A 24,344-nucleotide genomic window follows, 5' to 3' on the forward strand; every position below is an offset into this window, starting at 1 on the left:
GCATGTGAAAGCATCACTCCATGATTTTCCTTTGAAGTATAAATTACCTTCTAAACCAAAGAACAAGAAACTTCAAATTACACTTCGGCACAGTACATGAGTAAATGTATTTTACTTTGTAAGTTACTTTGCACCAGTGCTAAAACTAATAGTAGGCTGCCTCCTTACTTAATTGAAGTTAGACCTGCCAAACTGTTTCTGAACAAAGAACCATCATGCCTTTGAATAGAGTATCAACTCCTTGGTTTACCTGCACTGCCCTCTTGTGGTAACATCTGTCACTACATGGTAATTTAAAAAAAAATGACACCGGTTCAAAACATCAGCACATTCTTTATTTACAAGTCCTTACATGACAAAAAAAAACGGTGATGACAGGCTCAAGACTACATGGAGGTACAACGGTGACAAATGCTCAAACTAGAATTTCAAAGCAGATAGAGTAAGTCTGACGACCGGTGACGCTGAAGGTAGTGAATGCGGTGTATGGGTCATCATTTCAAGTCCAGAGACTTAGTAAATCTATTTAAACTTGCATGTGGCATTTTCCTCAGTGTTCACGTCAAGCATGTGACATGATCTACTGAGACTCAGCTTGGAGCCAGTTCCAGCAAGTCAAAGCAAACTTGAACTCCACACGTATGACGACAGGGATGGGCACATTCTTGTTCAGTTCAAACACAAATATCCTAGCAGTATCTTTTCACACAGCAAAACCATACCAAAGAAAATCCCCACTCGTGTCAGCCAAGACATGACAGCAACAACAGAGGAGGAGGGACACGTGTGGAAGTATTTTTCTTGCGACAACTTTCTTCTTCTTCTTTTTTTTAAATAAAAAACCTAACACTTGTGAATATCACACACATACACACAGCTGGTTAACAGGCTAACTGTATGCTTGGGAGTCTTAATATAAAAGCTGAGAACAAAGGGCACATTCAGGACAAATGGAGGGCAGGATGGATGAAACAAACCCATGGCACTTTGAATAAACAAGGGGATAAAATTAGGCATCTGAACAGGTAAGGCATAGACAGATCTAAATAGACTTTCTGTAAAAACTCTGCACGATGTAAAAGCTCTCTTACACATAAGCTTAGTCTCTGCCTAAAGTAAAACCACCTGTTTAATATTACATTATAAACATTATACAGATGGTTTTCCCTACCAACTAGTCATGCTGCACACAGGCAAATTTGTTAAGAGTCTTAGTTGTACAAGCTTGCATCTGTTGTTGGCTTTACTGGAAACACAACTCAGGATGGGGGCATATTTCCCTCCTTTGTCCTCTTTATTATCAATGTAATCTCTCCCCTTTCAGTTGTAAAATCAGTGACTATGGATCTGGATGTTACTCTGAAACTAAAGGGCAGAAGTGTAGTGGATCGAGCAACACAACAGTACATGATGCTGTGCATTTCCACAGACTCAGTACTGAAATGCACACATCAACAGCAAACATCCTAAATGATTTTTATGATACACCTGCAGTACTTCCCTGCATATGCACTACAGCTGTTTCATCTGTACATACACATTTTCAAGTATGCGAGAGGACTTCTTGACATAGCTAAAACAGGTTTATTTGCATCTCTTTAGTGAAAGAACTGAAAACAAAACTAAGAAAGACGGGCAGTACCCTCTTCAAAGCGAGGGGCATTCCACAATTTAGGTCCAAAAACTAAATGATAATGGTTTAATGTCAGCCTCCCCCGGTGACCTATTATAAAAACAAAAGCAAATCAGATTTACATGACCGGGTGATTGGTCATCATTGGCATCAAGTCTGTTGAGTCCGTTCGAAAATAAAACTAAGAAATTTTAGAGAGAAACACACTGAAAGTGTTGTGTGACGCAGTGCTTAAACTGACTGTTACCAAGAGTTGGCTGTTCCCCTTCACAATGCACCCGCACTGGTTTTAAGTGTCTGGGACAAAGTGTTTTTGTTCTATCTCTGGCAGACAGCTATTGCCTTGGGTCTGAGGAGCGAGGTTGTGGATCCACGGGTACATATTCCACAGGCAAAGGCCTAAAAATCATGAGGAAAAGAGAAAAAAAGCAACTAAGAAAAAACAGTTACCTAACACTTGTGGTTAAAGGTTCAATTTCTTTTTTTTTCTTTTAAAACAGGAACTACAAAAACCGAGTCTCTCCCCTGACTTACATGGAGCAGCAGGATTGGGTATTTCTTATTAACATGATCGCACTACTTTCTTTTCACAGAGGCAGCATCTTCATCCTTCAGGACAAACTTTTTCCTCAGAGCTTCTGAAATCAGCGAGGCCGAGTCCTCCTCCCTGAGGGAAGTGCAGCCTCTGTTGTACCTGCATCACAACACCAAAACCATTAAATTCATGACTACAAACCGCAAATAAAATAAGAGAACTCCGAGGCTTTCTGCACATCAACATTTCCTACCTGTCTTTGCTCATCTTCATGCGGTTCATGTCCTTCAGGATGTCCATAACATCAGCAAAACTGGTGGACTTTGATAGCGACACTGTATCCTCCTCTGCCTCCCGGAAGTCCATGCTAGGCCTGTCCAAATCAAAGGTAGCTGATGCTGTCATAGAAACCGGGGGTAGAGGGTCAGGGACCAGCTCTGAAACCACAGAGACGGCATCTTTCTCATCTTCCTCTTCCTCCGGTTCTTCCTCTTCTGTGACGTCGCTGATGACAAAGGAAGCAGCCGCCGTGGGGGCCGGCTGGTAGGACGCCGTCTCAAAAGGCGCCATGGAAAAGCTCATGCTTGTGTCATCGGGCGAGAGCAGATCAGGGGTGAGGGGGTTAGAGCCTGAAAGAAAGCAGAGAAATGGTCTGTTCAGCAGTTGTTTAGTTTTTCCTCTCAGCAATGTCCCACATAAACAACTGCACATTTCAAACTGAGCCATGTCTGATTATTTCTTTTGAATCAAATATAAAGTCAAAGTATAAACATAAACAAGCATAAAGCGTTTTAAGCACCGCTTCTACGCCTTATTGTCCTAATTATTCATAGTTCACGAAATCCCTTATGTGCGAGCTCCCTCCAGTGCTCACACATCACAGCTGTGCCTAAAATCACTTCATCAGGCAGTTGGAAATTTTAAATCAGTGCCTAAGTACTTAAACATCAGTTCCAAAGAGCCACTTCAAGCTGGATCCAAAGATCACTTCTTCAAGTGGCCTATTTAATAACAAAGGTAAACATGTCTACAGCTTCTTAGTTTTGGTTTCTATATTCCATTTCCCCATTAATGACATTAAGGCGGAGGTGTGATCATACTCTAGTGCAGGGGTGGGCAACTCCAGCCCTTGAGGGCCGGTGCCCTGCAGGTTTTAGATGTGTGCTTGAACCAACACAGCTGATTTAAATGGCTAAGTGACCTCCTCAACATGTCCTGAAGTTTTCCAGAGGCCTGGTAACGAATTAATGATGCGATTCAGTGTTGACCCAGGGTGATATCTAAAACCTGCAGGACACCGGACCTCGAGGCCTGGAGTTGCCCATCCCTGCTCTAGTGGAATTGTTTCCCTGATAGATGAAGACTTCCATTTTTTTTTTTATCATAAATCAGAATCAAGGTCAGAATCCATTTATTTGAATTATAATACAACAAAGGAAGACAATACAAATGAACAGAGTTCCTGTTAAATGGATAACTCTCAGAGATTATCTTTACTCACTGACCTACAAACTGATGCCAAGATATCTTAGTACCAAAGAGCCATGCAAAATCAGGGTTGCTGACTTGGCAACAAAGGAAACACAGTCATGGGAAGAGTATCTCTGTCGCAGGCTCAATAAAGCAATCTTAAAGCTGCAATCCTCTGCGGACCTCATTTAACCAGACTGCCAGTTTCCACCCACCACAGCGCTATGGTTGATATAGCAACAGCTGACAACACCTTACCAGTGTGGTAGCAAATCTCTGGTTGTGTTACCTGAATCACTTGCCACAATTTTAGCGATCTGTGCTCGAAGTCTGCTGAGCTCATCCTGCAGTGCCGTAGTACGGTTCAGTGCAGTCACGCCGGGCTTCTTCAGCCCCTCCATCCTTTTGCCCTCACGGCGAAAATTGGGCACAGATGAATTCCTGTGAAGCACCAGGAGCGGTGTGGGTCGCCATTCGTGTTTCAGAGGACGTGTGTCACTTCTGAAAACAGAAGAGCAAGTGTTTACTGTCACAAAAAAAACCAGATTTGAGGTGTTGAGTCTGTTTATCTCCCCAGGGTAAAAATATCTCTTTCCTTTTAGCAGCTGCTGAGAAAAGATCTTTGTCAACAGCTCATCAGATAGAGGTGTCTATTGTGAAACATTGGCACTGTAATTAATCCAACCTTTTTCAAATTTCATGAATAAAAGGAGACAAAAAACACAGAGATGAAGCAACACCTGTCTAGTACAGGAAAATAGGACAATATATCAGTTTCCTAAGTTGGAAAATAAGTGTCTGGTTTAATGCTGTTGAGAAGAATTAACCCGGCACTACTCCATAACCTTCATGTTTGCCTTTCTATTTGGGGCTTCAGTCTAGACTCACCTCACTCTGGCATATGTCTCCTCTTCATCTGCAACAATCCAGGCTATGTCTGCCAAGGTAGGAACCATAGGCCCGTCCATTGGACGAAGAGAGGGCAGACCTGGTAGCTCCTAATGCACAAAGACATTAATGTATACAGCAGCATTTTTTTTTATATAAAAAGGACAGAATAATTAGGAGAATACGGTATTTTTCATATACCTGGAAACATGCCCTTTGAGGAGGTTTAAGTGGAAGAGTGGAACCTATTCTTCTCACAACACTGCGCGTGGATCCGTGAGGCTTATTTTGCCAGATGGGTATAACTTCCTGCAAACAATAAAAATACATACGTTTTTTTTTTCTTGCTGGATTTGTTTTCCTGAACAATCCGTGTGTGTAAAAGACTCTTTAAAACTCACTGTTTCTGCTTCCATGTTAATTGTGAATCAGTCTCATTCGTCTCGTCAGGAAGTTCCACACCAAAGTTTGGCGCTGGGAGTGTCTGAAGACAAAGAATTTCAGTAAACAGATGTCATGTGAGAGAGACTGCCAGGTCTCGGGACTGAAAATTACTTATTATTTAAGAGCAACAGGAAAAATCTGAACACGTGGTTACTTCACAAGAACTAGTACTCTCCTATAAATTTGATTTTGCTTGTTTTAGTAAAATATGATATAAAGCAGTTGTGAATATCGATGACTTGTTACTTAGTAGTAATGCTGGGCGATTCGTGTTACTTACCATACTTTCCAAACACATCAGAAATCGCCATAAAAGGCTCAAATACACGGTTAAGTTATCAGCAGTCATTTGATTGTGGCTTTTTTGAGAAATTTCTTTTTAAAAAGCGAGTCGTAAACAGGTGTTATAAACTGTCACGCCTCGGGAGCTAGTCAGAGCTGGTACAGCTAATCACACTCCATCGTCTATCTGGTAAACAACAAATTAAACCAATAATGGAGTAATAATCGTGAATGCTAAAATAGCTAGGTAGCTAAAACCGGTAATTTTATTAATGAAAACGATGCATGCTACTTTGTCTGACGTTAGCCTGGATGAAAGCAAGTGCAAAGCGGTGGAAAGATAACATTTAGTCCTGTGATTAGTGAACAGCTTTGCTGAGTTTGTCATTAGCCGGGTAGCTAACCTAACAAATGGTCCCAAACACAGGCACCGTCACCTAGCTTTAGCAGCACCAAAAACGGCCCCCTGCTTGACCCCTCAAATGTAAAATTCACCAACATATCTCAGCATGTTTCGTACAACTTAACAGAATTCAGCACAAGCTTGAAAACTGTGACTTACCGCTGATTATAAATGACTACAATCCCGACGATGAAGTGGAAGCTGCAGCTTCTCCTCTTCGTCTTTCAGATTGTTGTCGTTCAGCAGGCCGGAAACCTGTGCCTCTCTGTCCTGCGATCTGATTGGCTGCAGCTTCACGAGCTTCCTTTCCTTGCAGGATTGGTTCGAGAGCACCTCCTACAGGTGGAAGTGAGCAGTGCTTACAAATAAATCCACGAATATCTTTTAGCTAAAACCACGAGCTGTTATTGTTGTCAAACTATGTTCAGTATATTGTTGTCTTGAGCCCAATCCTCAACACCACATGACCTACTTTTAAGAATAGTACAATTATAATTTGAGGGGTTAAAGTCTTGCAGGTGTTTAATGCTATTTACTACAAAAGTCTGATTATTTGTTGTTGATTATGGATTGCACAATGCAATGATATAAGTGGCCAAAAAGTACTTCTCAGTATAAGGTAGTGTATTTCAGCATCCCGCATTCATTTATGTTTAAAACCCAGTGTAATTAAGAATTTAGACATGATTAAAATAACCTGCTGATGTTCAAGCCAAACATCAGAATGGGGAAGAAAAAAAAGATGTTTTAAGTGACATGAACATAGGATGGATGTTTGTGCCAAAAGTTTGGACTGCTGAAGCAGTAGAAGACCACAGCTGGCCACTCCTGAGAGCTAAGAACAAAAAAATGAGGCTACATTTGATATTAACTCACCACAACTTGACAATAGAAGACTGGGATACAACATCTGATGACTCTCAGTTTTTGATACAACATTCCGGTTTTAGAATTTAACATAAACAACATGAAATCATGGATCTATTGTTCCTTGCATCAATAGTTTATGTTGCTGCTAATGGTGGTGTAATGGTGTGAGGGATAGCACACTTCTTAGCACACTTTGGGTAACTTAATGCCAGCTGAGCCTCATTTAAACACAACAACACCCTACTTAAGTAATTGTTGATGACCATGACTGGAGTGTTTCCATTTTCTAATGTCTGCTTTTGGCAGGATAACACATCATGTCACAAAACAAAAATAATCTCACACTGGTTCCTTGAACATGACATTGAGTTCACTGTACTAAATGGACCGCACAGACAGTGCATTTGTAATGTGGTTGAATAGGAAATTTGCATCATGGATGTGCAGCTAACAAATCTGTAGCTACTGTAAGATGCTGTCATGTCAATCTGAGGAATGTTTTTAGTACCTTGTTGAATCTGTACCATGAAGGATTTAAGACAGTTCTGGAGGCATACCTAATAAAGTGACCAGTGAGTGGTTACTTGCATTATATTTTTCATAAATTGATTAAATTGATTTTTGTTTTGTTTGTTCTGTTTTTGCTGTGAAGCTTAACCATGTGCCGGTAAGTAGGAAATATTTTGTCTTTTTCTTGTTGTTTTGTTGTCACATACTGTATTTCCCTACTTTATTTCAGGGAAACAGTAATCTTTTATATTATTTGTTTTTTTAGAAAAGATTGCTCTTTGATTATAATATTGTTTAAGAAATACATATGCCTGTATTTATATATAAATACATAGGTAGTATTGTATTCTCTGACGTTTATAGTAAGGGTTCTTTGGACAAACTAGTCCTCGGTCTCAGAAGTGATGAGAAGAGATGCTGTAAAAAGACGAGATGTTTCCCTGCTACATACTTCCGCCTTCGCCGTTGCCTGCCGATGGTGGAGGAACAATCTTGACAGGTAGCTGTGAATCGGCGCGACGCCGGGGAACAGGGCGGAACTTGTTACTGTTGTCTGCAGTGATATCATAACACTGCAATATGAAGACGCGCTCATATGACCGCCACCCGTCTCCATCCCTGGGCTAGACACAGGTCAGTGAAGACAACACTCGGTTAACCTGCTGCTCCTATAAATCCCCCATCTCCCCTAAATCTGCCGCTAATGTATATAAATATATATATTTTTGCCATAGCTGTTGTCTTGATGATTCTGTGATGTCGTCTCAAATGCTTACTTCCTCCACGCTGATAATGACACCTTAAACGTTTACAGGAAGCATGTTATTATCGTTTCTTTTAAACTATGATTGTGTAATGTTCCGAAAGTGTGCAGTACAAAGCTAAGCTAGCTAACACTGCTGTTGCCGCTAATTCAGATATAATAACTAATCGCTCAGGGATGTGAGCTTTGGGATGCCACATGAAATGCAGGAATTAGGCTGTAGCTACAATGGTGCATATATTACGACGTGAACATAGTTTTAAGTAGTGTCTAAGTGGCGCCTTCCCCAGCTAAAAAGCCTTCACATACATTATCTGATCCATCTATGAGGACATTCCTGTATAATAATATCCTGTTTTACATAGTTACAGAAATGCAAAACAAAATGGTAAGCTGGTCAGCAATCTTTGACCACTATAGTTCCTATTGACCGTAAGCACGTATTTAGATGGATATTTTTTATTGAATATAAAAAATTCAATATTGTCTTAATTCCCTTGAGTATTCTTGCCCTTTATTATCTCATAGTATGCCACTGGGAGAGGATAGAGGGTTAATAAGTCAGAGTGTGTGTAACCTTACTTTATAGGTCTCTCTGAGCAGAAAGACGGTGGTGAAGGAAAACATTAATACAGTTCAGTGTTGCAATATGTTGTAATATTGTTTTCCTACAGTATCCCACTGTTCCGATTGCATAAAAAGTGAACCTTTTTATGATTCAATGCTTATGTTGTTGCGTTCTATCGACTGTGATAGTTGTCCTGTAACAGGGCTATAGTAGCATGTGACTGGCCGTTGATGAGGCATCATATAAGTTTGTGCTCTGCTTGTTTGATTTGAAGATTTAAATGGCTCTTTTCTTCCCAGGTCTTATCATTTTGGTCAGGCTGCAGCCTATTTAAGAGTGTGCCAAATATTTCTCCTGCTTGGATTAACCCTGTTAATGTGTATCTCACTTCTTTCTAGGGTCAGTTGTAAAGTGTAGGCTTTTGCTTCCCTCATCTCTCTTTCATAATATGGTGGATGCTTGTAAAATCACTCCACATTTTCTGACTTTATTGCTGTCTTGTGTAGGTGCCATAACTGGGGCAGGAGGTAGGCATGGGGAATAAAAGGAGGAGGAAGGATGCCAGCTGAGCCACTCGTCCCTCTGCATCTGCCACTGCTGCCAGCAACAGACTAAAGAAAAACAGAAAATGGCTCAGTCTGTGAGGAGGGCTGGGACTTTAGGAGCCATGGACCGTGAGCCCCAGAGAGACAAGGCGAGGACTAGCTACTTCGGCAATGTGAAGACCAGGTCAGGCCTTTAATACTTGGATTACTGGAAAGAAAGCATGCCTGTGATATGTTTGACTGATATTAGCTTGAGTAATCTACAGTTTAGTCCTTGTGTGTGATGCCTGACTACTAAACAGAATCCCAAAATGCAAATTTCCAACAACTCCACGCTCAGTCACATCATGTGGGTGAGAGCCATAGCATCTTGCCAGGAACTCTTTCAGTCTCTTCTCTAGCCATTGCAAAGACAACTCCTACTCCCCTATAAATAACTGGGATCTGGCTGTGAACGCTGCTGTAGTCTGTTATTCACACTTCAGATACTCTAAACAACTCAATCTTTGAATCCCTGCTGTTAAAGGGAAAGTCCACCTTAAAATATAATTTATATTTGAGTGTTAATATTCATTCTCGCCCATACATTTGTGGTTAGAAGTTTAGATCCACCCATTATGGGCATTAGTGTCATGGTAATTTTTGACTTTAACGATATCTAGAACGGTTCTTTTTTCCAGGATGGAATCATTGGACATCACACTTCTTAAATTACTTTAAAAAGCCAGAATTGGGTCACAAGGTTGAAGTTATTTTGGATTCTCTAATCCAGACAGGGTCAAAAGTAAACATAAAGATTCAACTATACACACACACTTTTCAATAAGTGGTGCTAAAAGTTCTACAGGGTTATTTAACTTGAAGGCCAAGGCCTATTAACTTCTCCTTGGTGATCATGAATGACTAAACCTGGTAGTTTATCTTTGTTAGCAATAAAAAAAGATTTGTTTGACAAGCTCAGTGGGACCAGTGGGAAGTCCAAGGAACTCAGTGAAGATCTAGAAAGCAGAGTTCTAAACAATTGCAGATTTCACGATCATCATTTCAAACAATTGTGCATAAGTAGATGTTATTGAGATATGTCACCACTTTTTCCAAAGTCTGGAAGAAGACCTAAATTGTTGCCTAAATTGACTTTGGTTAGGATGTTCAGGAACTACACAGGAAGCAATAAGGCTTAAGCCTGCCATGAACTGGAAACTGCTGGAACATCAGTGTCATTGTCCACAGTGGAGGAAAGTTTTATGGTCAGACAAGACAAAGATTAAGCTTTGTGGCCACAGTGGCAAGAGGCATGTTTGGAGGAGTAAAGGTGAGGCTTTCAAAACTAAGAACACTGTAGCCAGTGCCAGTGGTACGAGTACACTGTACAAAGTGGATGGAATAATGAAGGATAGGACTACTTCCAAATTCTTCACCTTCTCCTCAAATCAACAGGTAGACAGTTGAAACTTGGACACAACTGGGTCAATGATCCCAAACATCATAACTGGTTTTGGAATAGCTAAAGTAGGCTAACATTAAACTTCTGGAATTTCTTTCCCAAAACTCAGACCACAATCCTACTGAAAATTTGTGCGCTATACTTAAAAGCTGAATCTGTGCCAGGAAACCAACAAATTTAAATTAATCCTACCGATTCATCCAAAAAGAGTGGTCAAAGATCCACCCAGAGTTATGCAAGAACCTTCTTGGCGGCTACTAAAATGTTTGGTCAAGTTACATTTAACCAAATATTAGTTGGATTATTGGCGTGTTAGTATAGAGCCTTGTTAAACATTGCTGAGCTTTAATATAAAGGCATTAAATCTGTGTTTGATTCTCTGTGCCTCAGGCTGGGATCCAAGCTGCCTGCTGGTGTCTCTCAGCCTCCACAGTTTGCAAAACGGCCCTGGGAGACACAACCATCGGGCCGAGTGTTGAAGGAGGCTACAACCAGCAGCCAGCTCCAGCACCAGACAATTGTGTGTCGACCCCTCAACCACATCCCACACATCAGAAACCCTAAGCTGCGGCAGTACTACCTGGCAGGTACTCCTGCAGTGTTCGATATCCGTAGGCAAGCTGTTTGCATCATGTAGAAGCTAAGCACTCCTGGAAGAACTGCAGCTTGAATTAGCATTTTATAACTGACATGTAGAGCCTGCTGGCTGGTTCATATTCATTACTTAAACCAGTATTCAAGCAGACTTGTAGTAACTGTGATATTAAGCTGCTTCCTCATACTTCTGCTGCTGCTTGGAGTGCTTTATCATACCAGAATGGCATGGCACAAATGTGTGTTTTTTTCCACACAGGGACTTCATGGGATCTGAACAATACTGTAGTGACAAAGGAGCAAGTGGGCGGATCGTCAGGTGACGGCCCAAGCAGCAGGGTGAGTCACATGGTTTTCTTTTAAACTTTATTTGACTTCTTGTGGGTGGTGAGGCACACAGCTGTGGGAATATGGAAGAGAAAATTTTGAATTTATGGATTTATTGGCTGATTTATGTAACTTTATATCATTGGGTGTCCCAGAGTTAGCAGCTTGTGGGTAGTAATTGGTTTCATAATTTATGGTCTTCAGAGAATTTGATAAAGATTGTCCAAGGTTCAGGGATGAGTTGAGAGTCAGATTCTTTGATTGAGAATCAGAAATCGCTCAGCTGTTCTCAGACGCCATGGGCAAAGAGAGTCTGTTTAAGAGCTTCTGCAACAAATACAGGAGGATTGCATTCTCAGATGTTCATTCTAAGGTTTGTCGGCTTGGATTTTAAAATTGAATGACTAAGCATGTAGCAATGAGGTAAAAGATGAGAAGATTTGTTTGTCTGTCCTCCCTCTGCCTTCTCCCACTTTTAATCCTTTCCTTTTTTTCATTGAAATTAAATTTGCTCTGTATTTATTCTAAATGCTGTTATGCTTTGATATAGTGCAGTTTTCTTTTTTTTTTTTGTAATTTAAATCATACTGAGAGTGAGTTGAATTGTATTCTATTTAATGTGTAGAGGGCTAAAAGACTAAACATGTATTATCAGGGGTGATAAACCAAATGAGGGAGCTAATTCAGACCTGCTAGTTCTAAGATCTGACCAGTCCTCTGAACACTTATTAACAACTTACATAAACTCACAATGGACACACAAGCTCTCCACATATAGGTGTCACTCTAGGAGTGGCCTTTTCATCTTTAACACAGATTGAAAAGCGCTGTAGTGTACTCGTCACCTGATTCAGTTCAGCATACGCCACACCTACCTGTACCTATAATCCCATATCAACACATATTTTACCCTCACACAATAAAACCTTTGACAGTTCGGTGTCTAGGCGTCCATGTGATTAGACATTCCTGTAACAGGGAGCCTTGAAACTTTTATCCAGATCTGGGCTTTTCTAAAAAGCTGGCTTAGTTTATTAAATAGCTTCACAAAGGAGCCAGCTGTGTGCATTTATGGGTACTCCATTCTTTTTTCTGTTAATGATACATTTTTACAGATATATAGAAACGAGCTCAGTTAGGATATGGGTAAGAAATGTGTACTTTACATTAAAGATCACATTAAACACTGACATTTCTTTATACAAGTGCTTTGCATGAAGACAGTAAGTCCAACTGCAAACATAAAAATGACATACGTAACATCTGATTGGAATAAATATATAGCAGAGTATCATGCTGAAGCTCATAAATGGGTTTTAGCAGATGTACCCAGACAGGTGTCCGTGTTTGAGGATAAGAGGCTTGCTAATGACAGAAGCATTATAGCACCTTATTCAATTGTTTTCCTAGTGAGCTGTAGAAGGTGGATAATACTGAAAGCACTGACTTTATGGTCATTAGGGCACATACTATACCTGAGCTGCCAGGTAATAAAGCATGAAGGTTATGATCATATTTTTGTCAAGCATCATAAATATGCCAGTATTAGACTGACTTCTCTGTTTTCAAAAAGGTTACCAAAATACATGGTGAGAGTTGTGGCTTATTCTCATGCCAACCAGCGGCTTCGAGTAAAGTCAGGAGAGTTTCAGTTTTATTAGCGGTGAACAATGGAGTTAGACAAGGAGAGATGTAGTCCCCAGCTCTTTTAAATCTGTATGTTGATGTATGTCAAAGAAGTTGAGGACAGGCGTTTAGCATTTCAGATAATAAGGAAAAAGATGTGGGACATGTTATTACAGATCAAATGACAGGTGACGATTATGTTTATAGGCAATGCCAGATTACATATGCATGAAATGCATGTAAAGATACTGTGAAGATCTCTTTAATTATAGCATATGTTCACCTCTGTATACAGCATGCAGTGAACTACAGGAAAGCACGCTTCAACTTCAGGTAGCTCATAATGACACTCTGAGGTTATTATTGAAGAAACTGAGGTGGCTCAGTGCAAGTGAGATGTTTGTAACAGCTGGAGTGAGTGCAATTGAAGCTTTAGTTAGAAGTCTCATGTATAAGTTTATTTGGAGGCTCAACACCTCTGAGAATGAGATTGTGGGCTCGATGGATATGAGGTTTGAAACCACATACGTTATCCATCTTCGCTGATGGGACACAGATGTAGTTGGCTGTTTGTGGGAGGGCGATTTGGGGTGTATTTTGTTTGTTTTTATTTGGTTTCTTGTGTTTTTATGAGTTTTTCGTCTCCATGGGCCAAGTTTCTGGAATAAAGACCGACTGATATACATTGAAATCTGGGTGCGTCCGCTGTTTTCTCCACTGCATCTAATATGCACTGCACTCACAACACTTATGTGTACACTTAGATGTCAAACTAAGGTATTGTGTATTAATGAGATGTTTGCTGCAACTCACCAAATTATTGTGCGTTAGCCGGCACTAATGCATACATGTCCATGTCCTAAGACACGGCTAAAAGCCCACGCCCACACGAGAGCACTGTGATTTTCCACGGTTACATAATATGTCAGGCGCCACTAATAAAATTTAGGTCGATGGATCCATCTGTCAGCCGATGACAGTCATTATGCTTGACTCCCACAGTTTCAAATTGATGATCTTACTTGCAAACAATTATAGATTTTTTTGTGTGTGTGTGAGTGTCCACAGGTTTATTGGAAATTCAATCCGATTCACTGATGTTTGAACTCGTTTAAACTGGAAGCACACAGAGGGCTCCATAACAAATGATGTCCCCATGTGCATTTAAGGAGGCTGTATTTATATTAAACCAACTCTTTGATAAGGAACCCAATTGCTTTTCCTACACACACACAAACAATCAAATAAAACAAAATACAGAACGATTATATGTCTTTATTTGGTCCTGGTAGTGCACTGAGCAAATCCAAAACAGGCCCATTTATGTCTTTCATTATTAAAGTATGACCTCTCCTTGTGTTGTGTAATCAGATTTCAATTTACTGACAGAGACTTTCTTGTGTTTGTGTTTCTCCCCACACAGGGTCTCCCTGGGGATGGTGTGTTCAGCGTCTCATCTAAGTTTAACAGTAATGCATCCTCAACGGAGGAGAGCGACATGGGTCACCAGTCCACCCTTAAAGGAACTAAACCGTCCTTGTCGTCTGCTTCCCTCATCGCCAGAGAAGTAAGTGTCAACTGTAAGCACACGATAGCTGCTGACATTTGACTCACATATTTGGTGCGACTGTTAAGCGTGTACACACATCAGAATGACACACCTGCTGCAGCTGATTTGAAATGCAAAGCAGTGCCTCCCTCTTGCCTGCCTGTGAAAGTGTTTTGTTTTTTTTTTTGCTCCACTTTAAACCCATGTATGCATCACTACCCAACCACAACTTATCTTTATGAGAAAGAACAGGCTCAAAGTCATAATTTCTTTAAGTGTTGTCATATTAATGCTTTAAATTTGTATATTGTGGCTGTAAAACAAAGTGCCCAACCTCACATCCAGACCCCTATATGGAGCCTAGATGTCACTACAAACAAAGAAGTAGGAAAATGCAGGGCTGTAGAATGAGGAACTGCTCTGTTCTCTTCCAGTGTTACACGGAGTGCCCACGTGAGTGTCACAGCTATTCTTACAATGGCATTTTCTCTTAAGCAGCTGGTTGTCCCAAAAGGAAAAAACACTTCTCCTGGAGAAGGATCGTCGCATCCAGAACTGGATTCCGATACTAAGGAGAGACCAGAAGCGGAAGTAGATCAAGACCTTTTGAATCCACTCGCTGCTCAGCCTCAGTCCCCGTCACCAGAAGCAGAATACGACAAACTACTGGTAAGCAGAAATACAACTGATAATAATAGCATGTGGAGCAATTCTGAGAGTACTGACTTTGCAGTTTTGTTGGGTTTTTTTGTTTTTTTTTTATAACATGTGACTGAAGTGAAAGTAAGTGGTTAAAAAAGCCCACTTTTATGCTTCTTTATGGTTTATACAGATAAAATTTGCTATTTGATATAAGATTATAATAAAGAGTTTGTAGCATTGTTCAGAAACATATGTGCCTGGGTCTAGACTTTTGAATCCACTTCAGTTTCCACTTCTGCCTGTTATCAGGCTACAAAGCCATAATAAATGAGTGTGTTCATAAACATTTCTATTTGCGATTTTAAAAACTGATGCATCAGTGTTTGAATCAGGGATAGTATCATGGCACCATAATATAGGACTCTGTATGAAGTATAATTTATTTGGTTGGTTTGTGAGCCATTTAACTGTCCCCTGCAGTTTAATGAGAGAAAACAGTCATTAAGGCGTGTTTGCTCAAAGGGAACTGTTGGATTTCTTTTTATCATAAAAAGTATTTACGTGACAGTGTAAAGAAAGGATCATGAAATGACTAATGTAAGGAATTGGTGCCATATTAAGAAAGCGTAAGAACTTTTTGCCTTTTTCAGAGAGCGTAGTGGAGACAGACGGGAAGAGTGGGAAAAGCACTGGTGAAGAATGACTTGTAGCAAAGGTCCAGCTGGCTGGGAATCAAACCCAGAAACCAGCTGCTGAAGGCATTTTAGGCCATGTGATATGCACCCTTACTTATCTGTAAGGCTCCAGATCACAGTTTTTAATCAGCCGTTTACTCTTACATTGTGCATTTATTGAGATTATAAGGTTCGGTTTCTCCTCATAAACAGCCAATAAGTGCAGCAGAACATGTTGTATTGTGTAAACATTAGGCCAGGGTAGCTGTAAAGGGAAATGCAGTAAATGCTTACAAAAAAATAAGTGGCTGTTTTGAACCATAACAGCTTCTCTTGATGTAATTTGTATTTAATCATTGTCTGGTCATAACATCACATTACCCCTTGAACTCCAAGTCGAAACGTTCCCTGTGGAGTTTTATTTTAACAAACCACCCAAATGTTTTTTTTCTGTGACACCATACTGAAAAAAACATTCTCATCGAACAATTCAGGGACAATTCTGTTTAAATCTGTTCATTTTCTAGCATGTTGGAGCTGATAATGCTTAAATGGATCCCCATCAATCAGGTTTTCATCCAGAAGCTGATATTCTGCATGCCACAGAGAATTGCAGAAGTTAATAAGAAGAAGGGTCAACATTATAAATACTGAGTCTCTCATAAATTAGATTTATTTAGCAATATAAGTCTTTAAAACGTATGAAATGCTTATAATTGTACTTCAATATATCAAAAACACGTGAAAATAATCTAAATAAAAACTGAATCACAAAAAAACCCATTGTAAATATCCTCAGCACCCAAAGTATGTGTTAGATTTATTTTTGTTCATGGCATTAATGTGTATTAATGTGATGCCCATCCTTTTTATATTTATATGCATAAAAATATTGACTCATATTTAATATTTTGACATTTCCAAATGACATTTTGATACCCAGGGTGCATTTTCGTGCCAACCTTTTGAGCTTTTTTTGTGAGTCAGATTTTTATTGCAGATCTTTTATTAACAAAAATATTTAGAAACTCAGATATTGGTGTTTTGCTTAAGACCTGACTGAAGCTGAATATGATGAGGTGATCCACAGCCAAGTCACCGTGAAAAACGATGGATTAATAATAAAGAAGCTGAAGAAGATTATGATTGTAATGAATTTTAAAAAAAACCCCAAAACAACAAGATTTCATTTTGGGGCTTTTTCCACGCCGTGGTGAGAAAAACATGAGGCCAGAAGGCTGTAAAATGAATCAAATGACTGTTACTGTGGAAACGAGCAGCAAAACATCACAGCTCTGAGAACAGGCTGGAAAAGTGATGTGGGCAGTGAACAAACAGCAACATCTGACAAATGACACACTGATACGGATATAAAATGCTTTTGATGTTATCTTCAGTTTAAGACCATAAAAACAGAAACAGGTCAAACATTTACATTGACTAAAGCCGGAAAGCTTATTGACTAAAAGTCCTTTTACTCTCTATTAAACACTGTATTTTGTTGTTACATGCGATCCCGACAGGATGTGGAGGCAGTACCGATGCCTGATGGGCAGCTCTGCTTATTGGCTCTGCCACCAGAGTGCTGTGAGGGGGAGGGACCAGAGCCCATGCCATATCTCAAACTGATCTGCCGCTACATCACTGATCGTAAGGTGAGTCTGAAGAACAGGTTGAGAAGGTTGGTTTACTTTTTTTTGGACGTTTGTCAGTTAACGTTAGCATTTTCTGTCTCTCTTTGTCAGGGTTGTGTTTCAGGCATCCTGCTGGTGACTTCTAATAAAATCTTCTTTGATCCGTGTAAGACACATCCTCTGGTGAAGGAGCATGGCTGCGAGGAGTACCTTCTGTCATACTCTGTTGACAATCTGGCATCTGTCTCCTTCTTCTCTGATATCTCACATGTTCACTTCAACACCTCGCAGCAGAGGTCAGCAGGGATGCATAGTTAAGCACGTGGATATCGGATTACATGAAATGCCAGTATAACCGCTTTTTTTCACTTTTTTCAGGAGAAAAGGGAATAAAATTTTCCAGAAGCTGAAAACAGCCAAAAAACGAGGTCACTTGAATCACAAGGGGGAGTCATGCCCACCTCTGGTGTCTGCTGCTCCAGCGGATGTATCCAGACTGGCTCTGAGCCTGACCAAGGAGGTTTCTGAAGATGAGGAGGCAGAGAGCAAGGACATGGCTGAAGCTGAACAGGAGCTGGATAGCAGCCCTCTGGAGGTGCTGACTGAAGCATCGGTCGGCAGCCTGGGAGTGGCTGTCCTGAGCAGTGCTGCCACCTTCTGCTGTGGAAGTCAAGAGGTGACGAGCAAAGTGAACATGGACCAACTGCAATCTGAAGAAATGGAGAAGACCTCTGTAAAAAATCAAACTGCAGGTCTGAATGTGAATTATGTCTGTCTGGCGGATGTGTTAGATGCGTTTTTCCTTTGACGTGAGGCCATCTTTGCTCTTTGTTTCCTTCACAGCACCTCAGAGGTCATCAGCGAGTAGCCCTGGGGGTCTGATGTTTGTGAGGCTGCGGGTTCAGCCATCGGCAGGAAAGAAAAAGGGTGTCGGAGGTCTTCACCTGGGACCAGCCAAAACCTTACCTAAAAGGGATACCTGGCTTGCACTGTCACAGGAAAGGTAACCAAAGCGCTTCAAAGATTTAAAGAAAAACTGCATTTCTTGTCATGCAAATCAGGAGATTTTTTTTCAAGACTCCTAATCTTTACAACTGCACTTTATAATGAAAGCTCTTTGTTAAATCTCGAGCCCACGCCGCTGTGCTCTATAATCCAGGTTACTCAGAGGAGCGCCTTCAGCCAGAGAACAAAAAATATTTAAATATTCCACCCTGTCGTCATTTTATTTCACAAGTCCTCGTCTTTGTGCTTTAGCAAATTCTCCAGCTCCCACAGTCTTGTCCATCAATTTCCCCACAGGTATCAATGTCATATTTCCAGATACTGATATAGCACTGATCAACTTTTATTAACATAATATAAAATCTTCTGAGCTAGAGAGGACATGCCAACTATTTTCACTGGCTATGTTGTCATCCATCTACAGTGCTGTGAACACCCTGTGTGAAAAGTAAAGCCCTCCACTTATTAAGTCATGAATACTGTGATCAACCAGACTTCTTGGAAAACTGAGTTCAATTTCATAGCCACACACAGGCTTCATTACTAATAGACCTGTTGAATAAAGAAATCACTTAAATAGAACCTGTGTGGCAAAGTTGAAGTTGGCTAATAGACCTCAAAAGCAACATATAAGTCATTGAGATCTATTACTCTGCAAAGGGTCTTTTTCAAGGCATTGGGACTGATTGAACTTTCCCAGGAGTGGCCAGCATACCAAATTTACTCAGAGAGTGCATTGGAGGCTTATTTAGGAGGTCAGAAGAACCCCTAATATTAAAATTTGTTTGATAATATGAAACATTCAAGTGTGACAAATTTGCCAAAAAATAAGAAATCAGGAAAAAGTACTTTTTTACAGCACTGTACTCGTGCTAACAAGGGTCACTTCAGTTAAATGCTTACTTTGTACGCTTATCTTTTGCCACTCAGCGAACAATGGACACATAAACATTACTTTGTCTTCAGAAAAATAGAGTCAGTCTGTCAGCAGCCAATTGTGTGTGCATAATAAGGGCCACTGTGGCATCCAATAATAAAACGATGTTGGTCAGACTCGGTGCCAGTACCTGAATCTGTAAAATGGTTTTAGTCAACTCTAGATTTCTACTCTATAACATTTCATAAATTCTAGTGTTTTTGTTTCACGGCTACATTCTCATCTATAGTATGGAGTAGTTCCAATTAGCTGTGCATGAGCCAGCATCAGTAATAGTGATGCAGTAAAATAGAAACAATGTAACAACACTAAATTCGACCCTACTGCTGTTTTTCTTTCTAATATTCTTATATGCTGTGGCATCACTACTTTCAAGTAAATGATTGTGAATACTTCTCACACGGCTATTCAAATGTAACATCCATGCAGTCCAAACAGTGACTCTTTAACTGAGCGATCTTCACTGAAGCACTGACTCGCTGAATCTCAGGAAAACAATGCAACCAGAAAATCTGCGGCAGTAAAAGGATAATTGAAAGACACATAAACGAGCAAAAGCCGGCACCGCTTGCTGAACCAGCGTTCCCCACCTCTCCGCCTGCAGCTGAGCAGAAAACCACACCCGGGTGCCACGCTCTCACTGTGTTGGTGCAGCTGTCGTGTTGTTTGTCGATTCAACATTTCTGAGTGAGTGCCGTCTCCTCCCTGCTGTAGCTCCGACGAGCTGTACGCCTACTTAAAACACTGCCGACCAGACCTGTGTATGCTTGAGGGAGGAAAGGAGGACGGGGAGGGAGACCGTGATGAAGAGGAATTCGTACTCATTGAAGACGAGGAGGAGGAGGAAGAGGAGGAGGATGAGGACAAGCTGCTTCAGAGACACTCAGGGGACGACTGGGAAGTGAGTGGATTATTATTGTTTGGGTCTCACAGGGTAGCAGACGATGAGAGATGAGGTCAGTCGGACTTTTATGCCGATAATGGAGAATAACATGTTTGTAAGTTTGTGACCTGCACTGCAGGTTGAAACATTTGTTTCCTGATAAAGAAAAACTTGTTTTTATTAGAATATTCTAGAAGAAAAACAGCTTTTTCAAACATACAAGTGTCTTTTTGCAGATGGTGTTGATGGAGGAGAGTAGAGACAAGCCGTTCCTGGTCGTTGATAGAGACCCCGAAGGACTCAGTAATATTGTTGAGAACAGCCAGATTTTGGAGGCTTCACACGTCAGAGAGGTTGGTGACACCAAACAAGCGTTTATATGTGAGTTTTAATCATCTGATGATGTAAGAGCATCTAGGTTTAGCTTCAGAATTCAAGGGGACACAAGAAGTTAAAAGTTCTTTAAGTAAAGACATAATAAAGAAATTAAAACCGGGCTTATGATAAACAACAGCTTGTCTTACAACAGAAATTACTGTCCTTTTTTTACATTTTTGAGACTTTTTAAGTTAATATAAGTATGCGCTGATGAAACTAAATATGCAATTGAAAATCATTTTAGCACTCCCAAGTTTTAAAGGGTTTCATCAGATTATAGGATATATATAAATTGGGTTTTTGTGTTATTACTTTGAAAGAGGAATAGCTAATCTTATTTAAAATGATGTAAGAAAAGAACTGTTTGACCTCATAAATGACAGTATAATACAGTTAGATTTACTGCTTAGTGTTTTATGGCCGAGTATCTTTAGCGGACTATTTATAGAAAGCTGAGTTGGCTCACACACTGCTTTTATATAGATGTCCTAGAGTAGTGTCACTCATTCTGTGGTGTTTCTGCTTAATTAAAGGTTAACAAGAAATATCTTGATGCAAGCTCAATCATGCAGTTAAGGAATTCCCAGAAAGATGTTTTTGTTCATGTGCATAATGACCGAAACTGACTAACAATGGATCGTGAAGTCAGTTTCATGATCCTTAATGTGCAAACTGATCAATGGCCAGGGACTAACACTGGTCTGACGAGGGCAGGGGGGTACTGACCTCACCCACCTTTGTTAGTCAACAGTATAAGGCTGGGGAACCTGTAGTCAGCAGATGCTGAAGGAGTGACTGGGATGAGTGACAGAATGTTTCTCACACTGAAAACGCTACATCCACATGAGCGGAAATTACCTTGTAGGGTTGACAAGGAAGAGATAGCATAACTTCTTCAATGCCTGTTATTACTATTATTATTACAGGTAGTTCATTATTCAGAAATGAATACATGCCAGTTTTCTAACCTTTTCTAGAATGCACACACAGATGGTATCTCCAGTATTTAATTGCTATGTCACCCTTTTTAATGTTCATTTCATTTATTTTACTTCCCGCCTTTCATCTGTTTCCAGCTGTGTAAGGAGCTTCCTCCCAGGACAGTTGGCTACACATGGCAGCTGGCTTACAGCACGTCGCGTCACGGCGCCAGCCTCAAGTCTCTTTACAGAAAACTCAGCGGCACGGACTCCCCTGTTATTATTGTCATCAAGGATGCGCTCGATGAGGTAAAAATGTACTGTCAGCTCTAGAGCCCGACCAATCTAGGATTTTCATGACCGATATTTGGTGATTTTAAAATCTGATAAATCAGTAGACTATCAGCAGATTTCCCTAATGTTTTTTATGTGTAGTATTTATAAGTACTTGTTAAGATAATATGATCGTGCTTGTTTTATTGCCACAAGTCATAGGTTACTGCTGAGGGCTTCCCATGAAGCACTGTTTCTTCTTCACTCACCTTTTTTCACTCACTATGTGTTTATACACCTCTCTGCATTTAATCTTTAGTTATTATTAATCGCTCGCTCTCTTCCACAGTCCTGTCTTCCTTCTTTCACCCCCAACCAGTCGTGGCAGATGGCCACCCCTCCCTGAGCCTGGTTCTGCCGAAGGTTTCTTCCTGTTAAAAGGGAGTTTTTCCTTCCTACTGTCACCATGTGCTTGCTAATGGGGGATATTTGATTGTCGGGCTTGGCTCTGTATTATTGTACTGTCTTTACCTTACAATATAAAAGGCCTTGAGGTGACTGTTGAATTGAATTACTTTTTCACGCTCTGCCGAACTCTCAGATCAGCTGGTTATTCTGGTTGTCATGTTTGTGGTGTTCCAAACACACATTTACAGTACGGAGGTTGCAGGGTGCCCAACTCTGAAACATTAACGCTTATAATATGGTTGAATGGTGTTTCTCCCTTCTCGTATTTACTCATCTTTTAATTTATCATTCATCAGCTGTTATAAATGAATATACATGTATGTATTATTGTAGGGTCTACGTTGCTGTTGTGATTTGGCACTGTTTAAATAAAATTGAATTGAATTGAATATACCAATATATCTGCAAATATTGGCCGATACTAGCGATTTACCAATATATCGACTGGTAAAAATGAACTATTCTGTCTCAAATAAACAATATGTATCTTTAGTCTTTAGTTTTTTAATTTTCTCTTATGACTTTTCCTAATCAGATATTTGGGGCCTTCCTCTCTCACCCTTTGAGGCCTAGTGAGATGTTTTACGGTACAGGAGAAACGTTTCTCTTCATGTTGCATCCTCGCTTCAAGGTAAGCAATTAAAGAGCCATCCAGATTTTTTTTTCCTTTAGTGTAGAAAATATATTCTAAACCGGTTAAAATGCAAAATAACAGGATGGTATGACTTAAGGTATGGATGTGAGTTGTGATGAATGATGCTTCCTGGGAAAATGAATTGATGGAGGTAAAACAGAGATACTCCCTGTGTTTATAAATGTGAGAAATGAGTCTGTCATGCAGTTTTATCATGATTATCTGACGTCTCTCTGCAGTGTTTCAAGTGGACTGGAGAGAATTCCTTTTTTATTAAGGGAGACTTGGATTGCTTTGCTATTGGTGGAGGCAGGTAATTAAGTAGCTTTCTCGACTTCCACTCTTCCATACTTTATAGTTCTGTGGCTTACAAAAAATAATAATGCTCTTATTTTCAACCCAAGCCAAGAAGGGTCGGTTTCCTTTCGCTAACCACTGTCTCCCTCTTTTTCCACAGTGGTCACTTCGGTCTGTGGGTGGATGAGAACCTATACCTGGGCCGTAGCAGTCCCTGCTACACTTTTAATAACTGCTGCCTTTCAGAAACCGATGACTTCCGAGTCATGGAGCTAGAAGTGTGGAAATTCAGCTGAGGAGATTGGACGACGTTTCAGCTTGTTTCACGTCGTCGCTGCTGATCGGCTTTAATCGAGACAGAATTTATCACTGAGCGGAAAGGTGCAGCAGCTCCTTCATTTCATGGTAACATCCATAAACGAAAACAATCAACCTTAAACTTCTGGATTAATCCATGTGATTAAGTGCTGTGGATTTTAACAAAGTGAACTGAAATAAAGCTGATTCTTAACAGCCTACTGTCACAGAGTGGGCTCTGAGGGTGGACTGCTTAATGGCTGACTCATTCCTGTGGGTTTGGCAGACAAACTAAGTTGTGCTACAGTGAACTGTAGAACTAAACTGGATTCTTTGAATCCTAATTTTTGGATGGAGTAAGTTACAAATGGAGTAAGTTACAAATCTCAGACTGCACTTTGCTGTTAATATGAATCGGTAACTTCACAATATCCCATTATTTATTGTGTAAACGTCTCCCTTCATAGTTAAAGCATGTCTCCACTTTAATGCTTTCTGAACTGCATGTGTACAGCCCAAACTCTCGCAAACACTTCCCTTTCTTAACCACTAATCATCACTTTAATGGCTTTTCGTTCATCGGTGACGCAGACGGCTAAAACGAACGCCGAACACTTGGAGCTCTGCTTTTAGAAAGCCTTCTGGATAGAAGATCATCTGTACTTCTTCTGACTTTAACAGCCTCATTTGTGGATTCTGAACGTGCAAAAATCAATACTTCAGATTCATGTAATTATGTCATTCAGCTGTATCTTACTCTGATAGACCAATCTACGTTAACTACACTCTACAGTACTGTAGATGAGTTAATAAAAATCAGCACAATGTGAATTTAAATGTGTGTATGTGTG

At 40.3% G+C, this 24,344-nt stretch overlaps 2 protein-coding genes across 3 annotated transcripts; one reads left to right on the forward strand and one right to left on the reverse strand.

Moving 5' to 3' along the window:
• Window positions 1-313: 313 nt before the first annotated feature.
• mtfr1l (mitochondrial fission regulator 1-like) lies at window positions 314-5,949 on the reverse strand. Its single transcript, XM_003453254.5, has 8 exons — window positions 5,815-5,949; window positions 4,928-5,010; window positions 4,728-4,835; window positions 4,527-4,636; window positions 3,928-4,139; window positions 2,422-2,797; window positions 2,168-2,327; window positions 314-2,032 (listed from the first exon to the last, which is right to left on the reverse strand). Exons 2-7 carry the CDS (start codon window positions 4,940-4,942, stop codon window positions 2,210-2,212), a joined length of 939 nt encoding a protein of 312 aa, XP_003453302.1. The 5' UTR covers window positions 4,943-5,010; window positions 5,815-5,949; the 3' UTR covers window positions 314-2,032; window positions 2,168-2,209.
• Window positions 5,950-7,501: 1,552 nt separating this feature from the next.
• Window positions 7,502-24,330, forward strand: si:ch211-15d5.11 (nuclear receptor coactivator 7). 2 transcript variants are annotated; one of them, XM_003453225.5, is made up of 16 exons: window positions 7,502-7,668; window positions 8,873-9,095; window positions 10,746-10,942; window positions 11,209-11,288; window positions 14,326-14,469; window positions 14,947-15,120; window positions 17,291-17,422; window positions 17,513-17,697; window positions 17,780-18,153; window positions 18,245-18,404; window positions 20,058-20,244; window positions 20,463-20,579; window positions 21,681-21,833; window positions 22,801-22,896; window positions 23,139-23,212; window positions 23,357-24,330. In XM_003453225.5, the coding sequence occupies exons 2-16, from the start codon at window positions 8,995-8,997 to the stop codon at window positions 23,490-23,492; spliced, it is 2,310 nt and encodes a 769-aa protein (XP_003453273.2). In that variant the 5' UTR covers window positions 7,502-7,668; window positions 8,873-8,994; the 3' UTR covers window positions 23,493-24,330. The 2 variants fall into 2 exon arrangements, with proteins under 2 accessions (XP_003453273.2, XP_005477181.1); XM_005477124.4 differs by having other exon boundaries at window positions 7,503-7,668; window positions 14,950-15,120.
• Window positions 24,331-24,344: the final 14 nt, after the last annotated feature.

The sequence above is a fragment of the Oreochromis niloticus genome, linkage group LG19 (assembly GCF_001858045.2).
Source record: "Oreochromis niloticus isolate F11D_XX linkage group LG19, O_niloticus_UMD_NMBU, whole genome shotgun sequence".
NCBI lineage: Eukaryota > Metazoa > Chordata > Actinopteri > Cichliformes > Cichlidae > Oreochromis > Oreochromis niloticus.

What these genes read in the sequence shown, in the direction of transcription:
- mtfr1l (XM_003453254.5), bottom strand. An exon ending in AATTGTGGCAAGTGATTCAG is followed by an intron (nt 2,798 to 3,927) that starts GTAACACAACCA and finishes GCTTTCTTTCAG; the next exon opens with GCTCTAACCCCCTCACCCCT. An exon ending in ATGAAGATGAGCAAAGACAG is followed by an intron (nt 2,328 to 2,421) that starts GTAGGAAATGTT and finishes GTTGTGATGCAG; the next exon opens with GTACAACAGAGGCTGCACTT.
- si:ch211-15d5.11 (XM_003453225.5), top strand. Translation starts at nt 8,995, where the DNA reads ATGGCTCAGTCTGTGAGGAGGGCTGGGACTTTAGGAGCCATGGACCGT. An exon ending in CTTCCCTCATCGCCAGAGAA is followed by an intron (nt 14,470 to 14,946) that starts GTAAGTGTCAAC and finishes TTTTCTCTTAAG; the next exon opens with CAGCTGGTTGTCCCAAAAGG. An exon ending in CTTGCACTGTCACAGGAAAG is followed by an intron (nt 18,405 to 20,057) that starts GTAACCAAAGCG and finishes TCCCTGCTGTAG; the next exon opens with CTCCGACGAGCTGTACGCCT.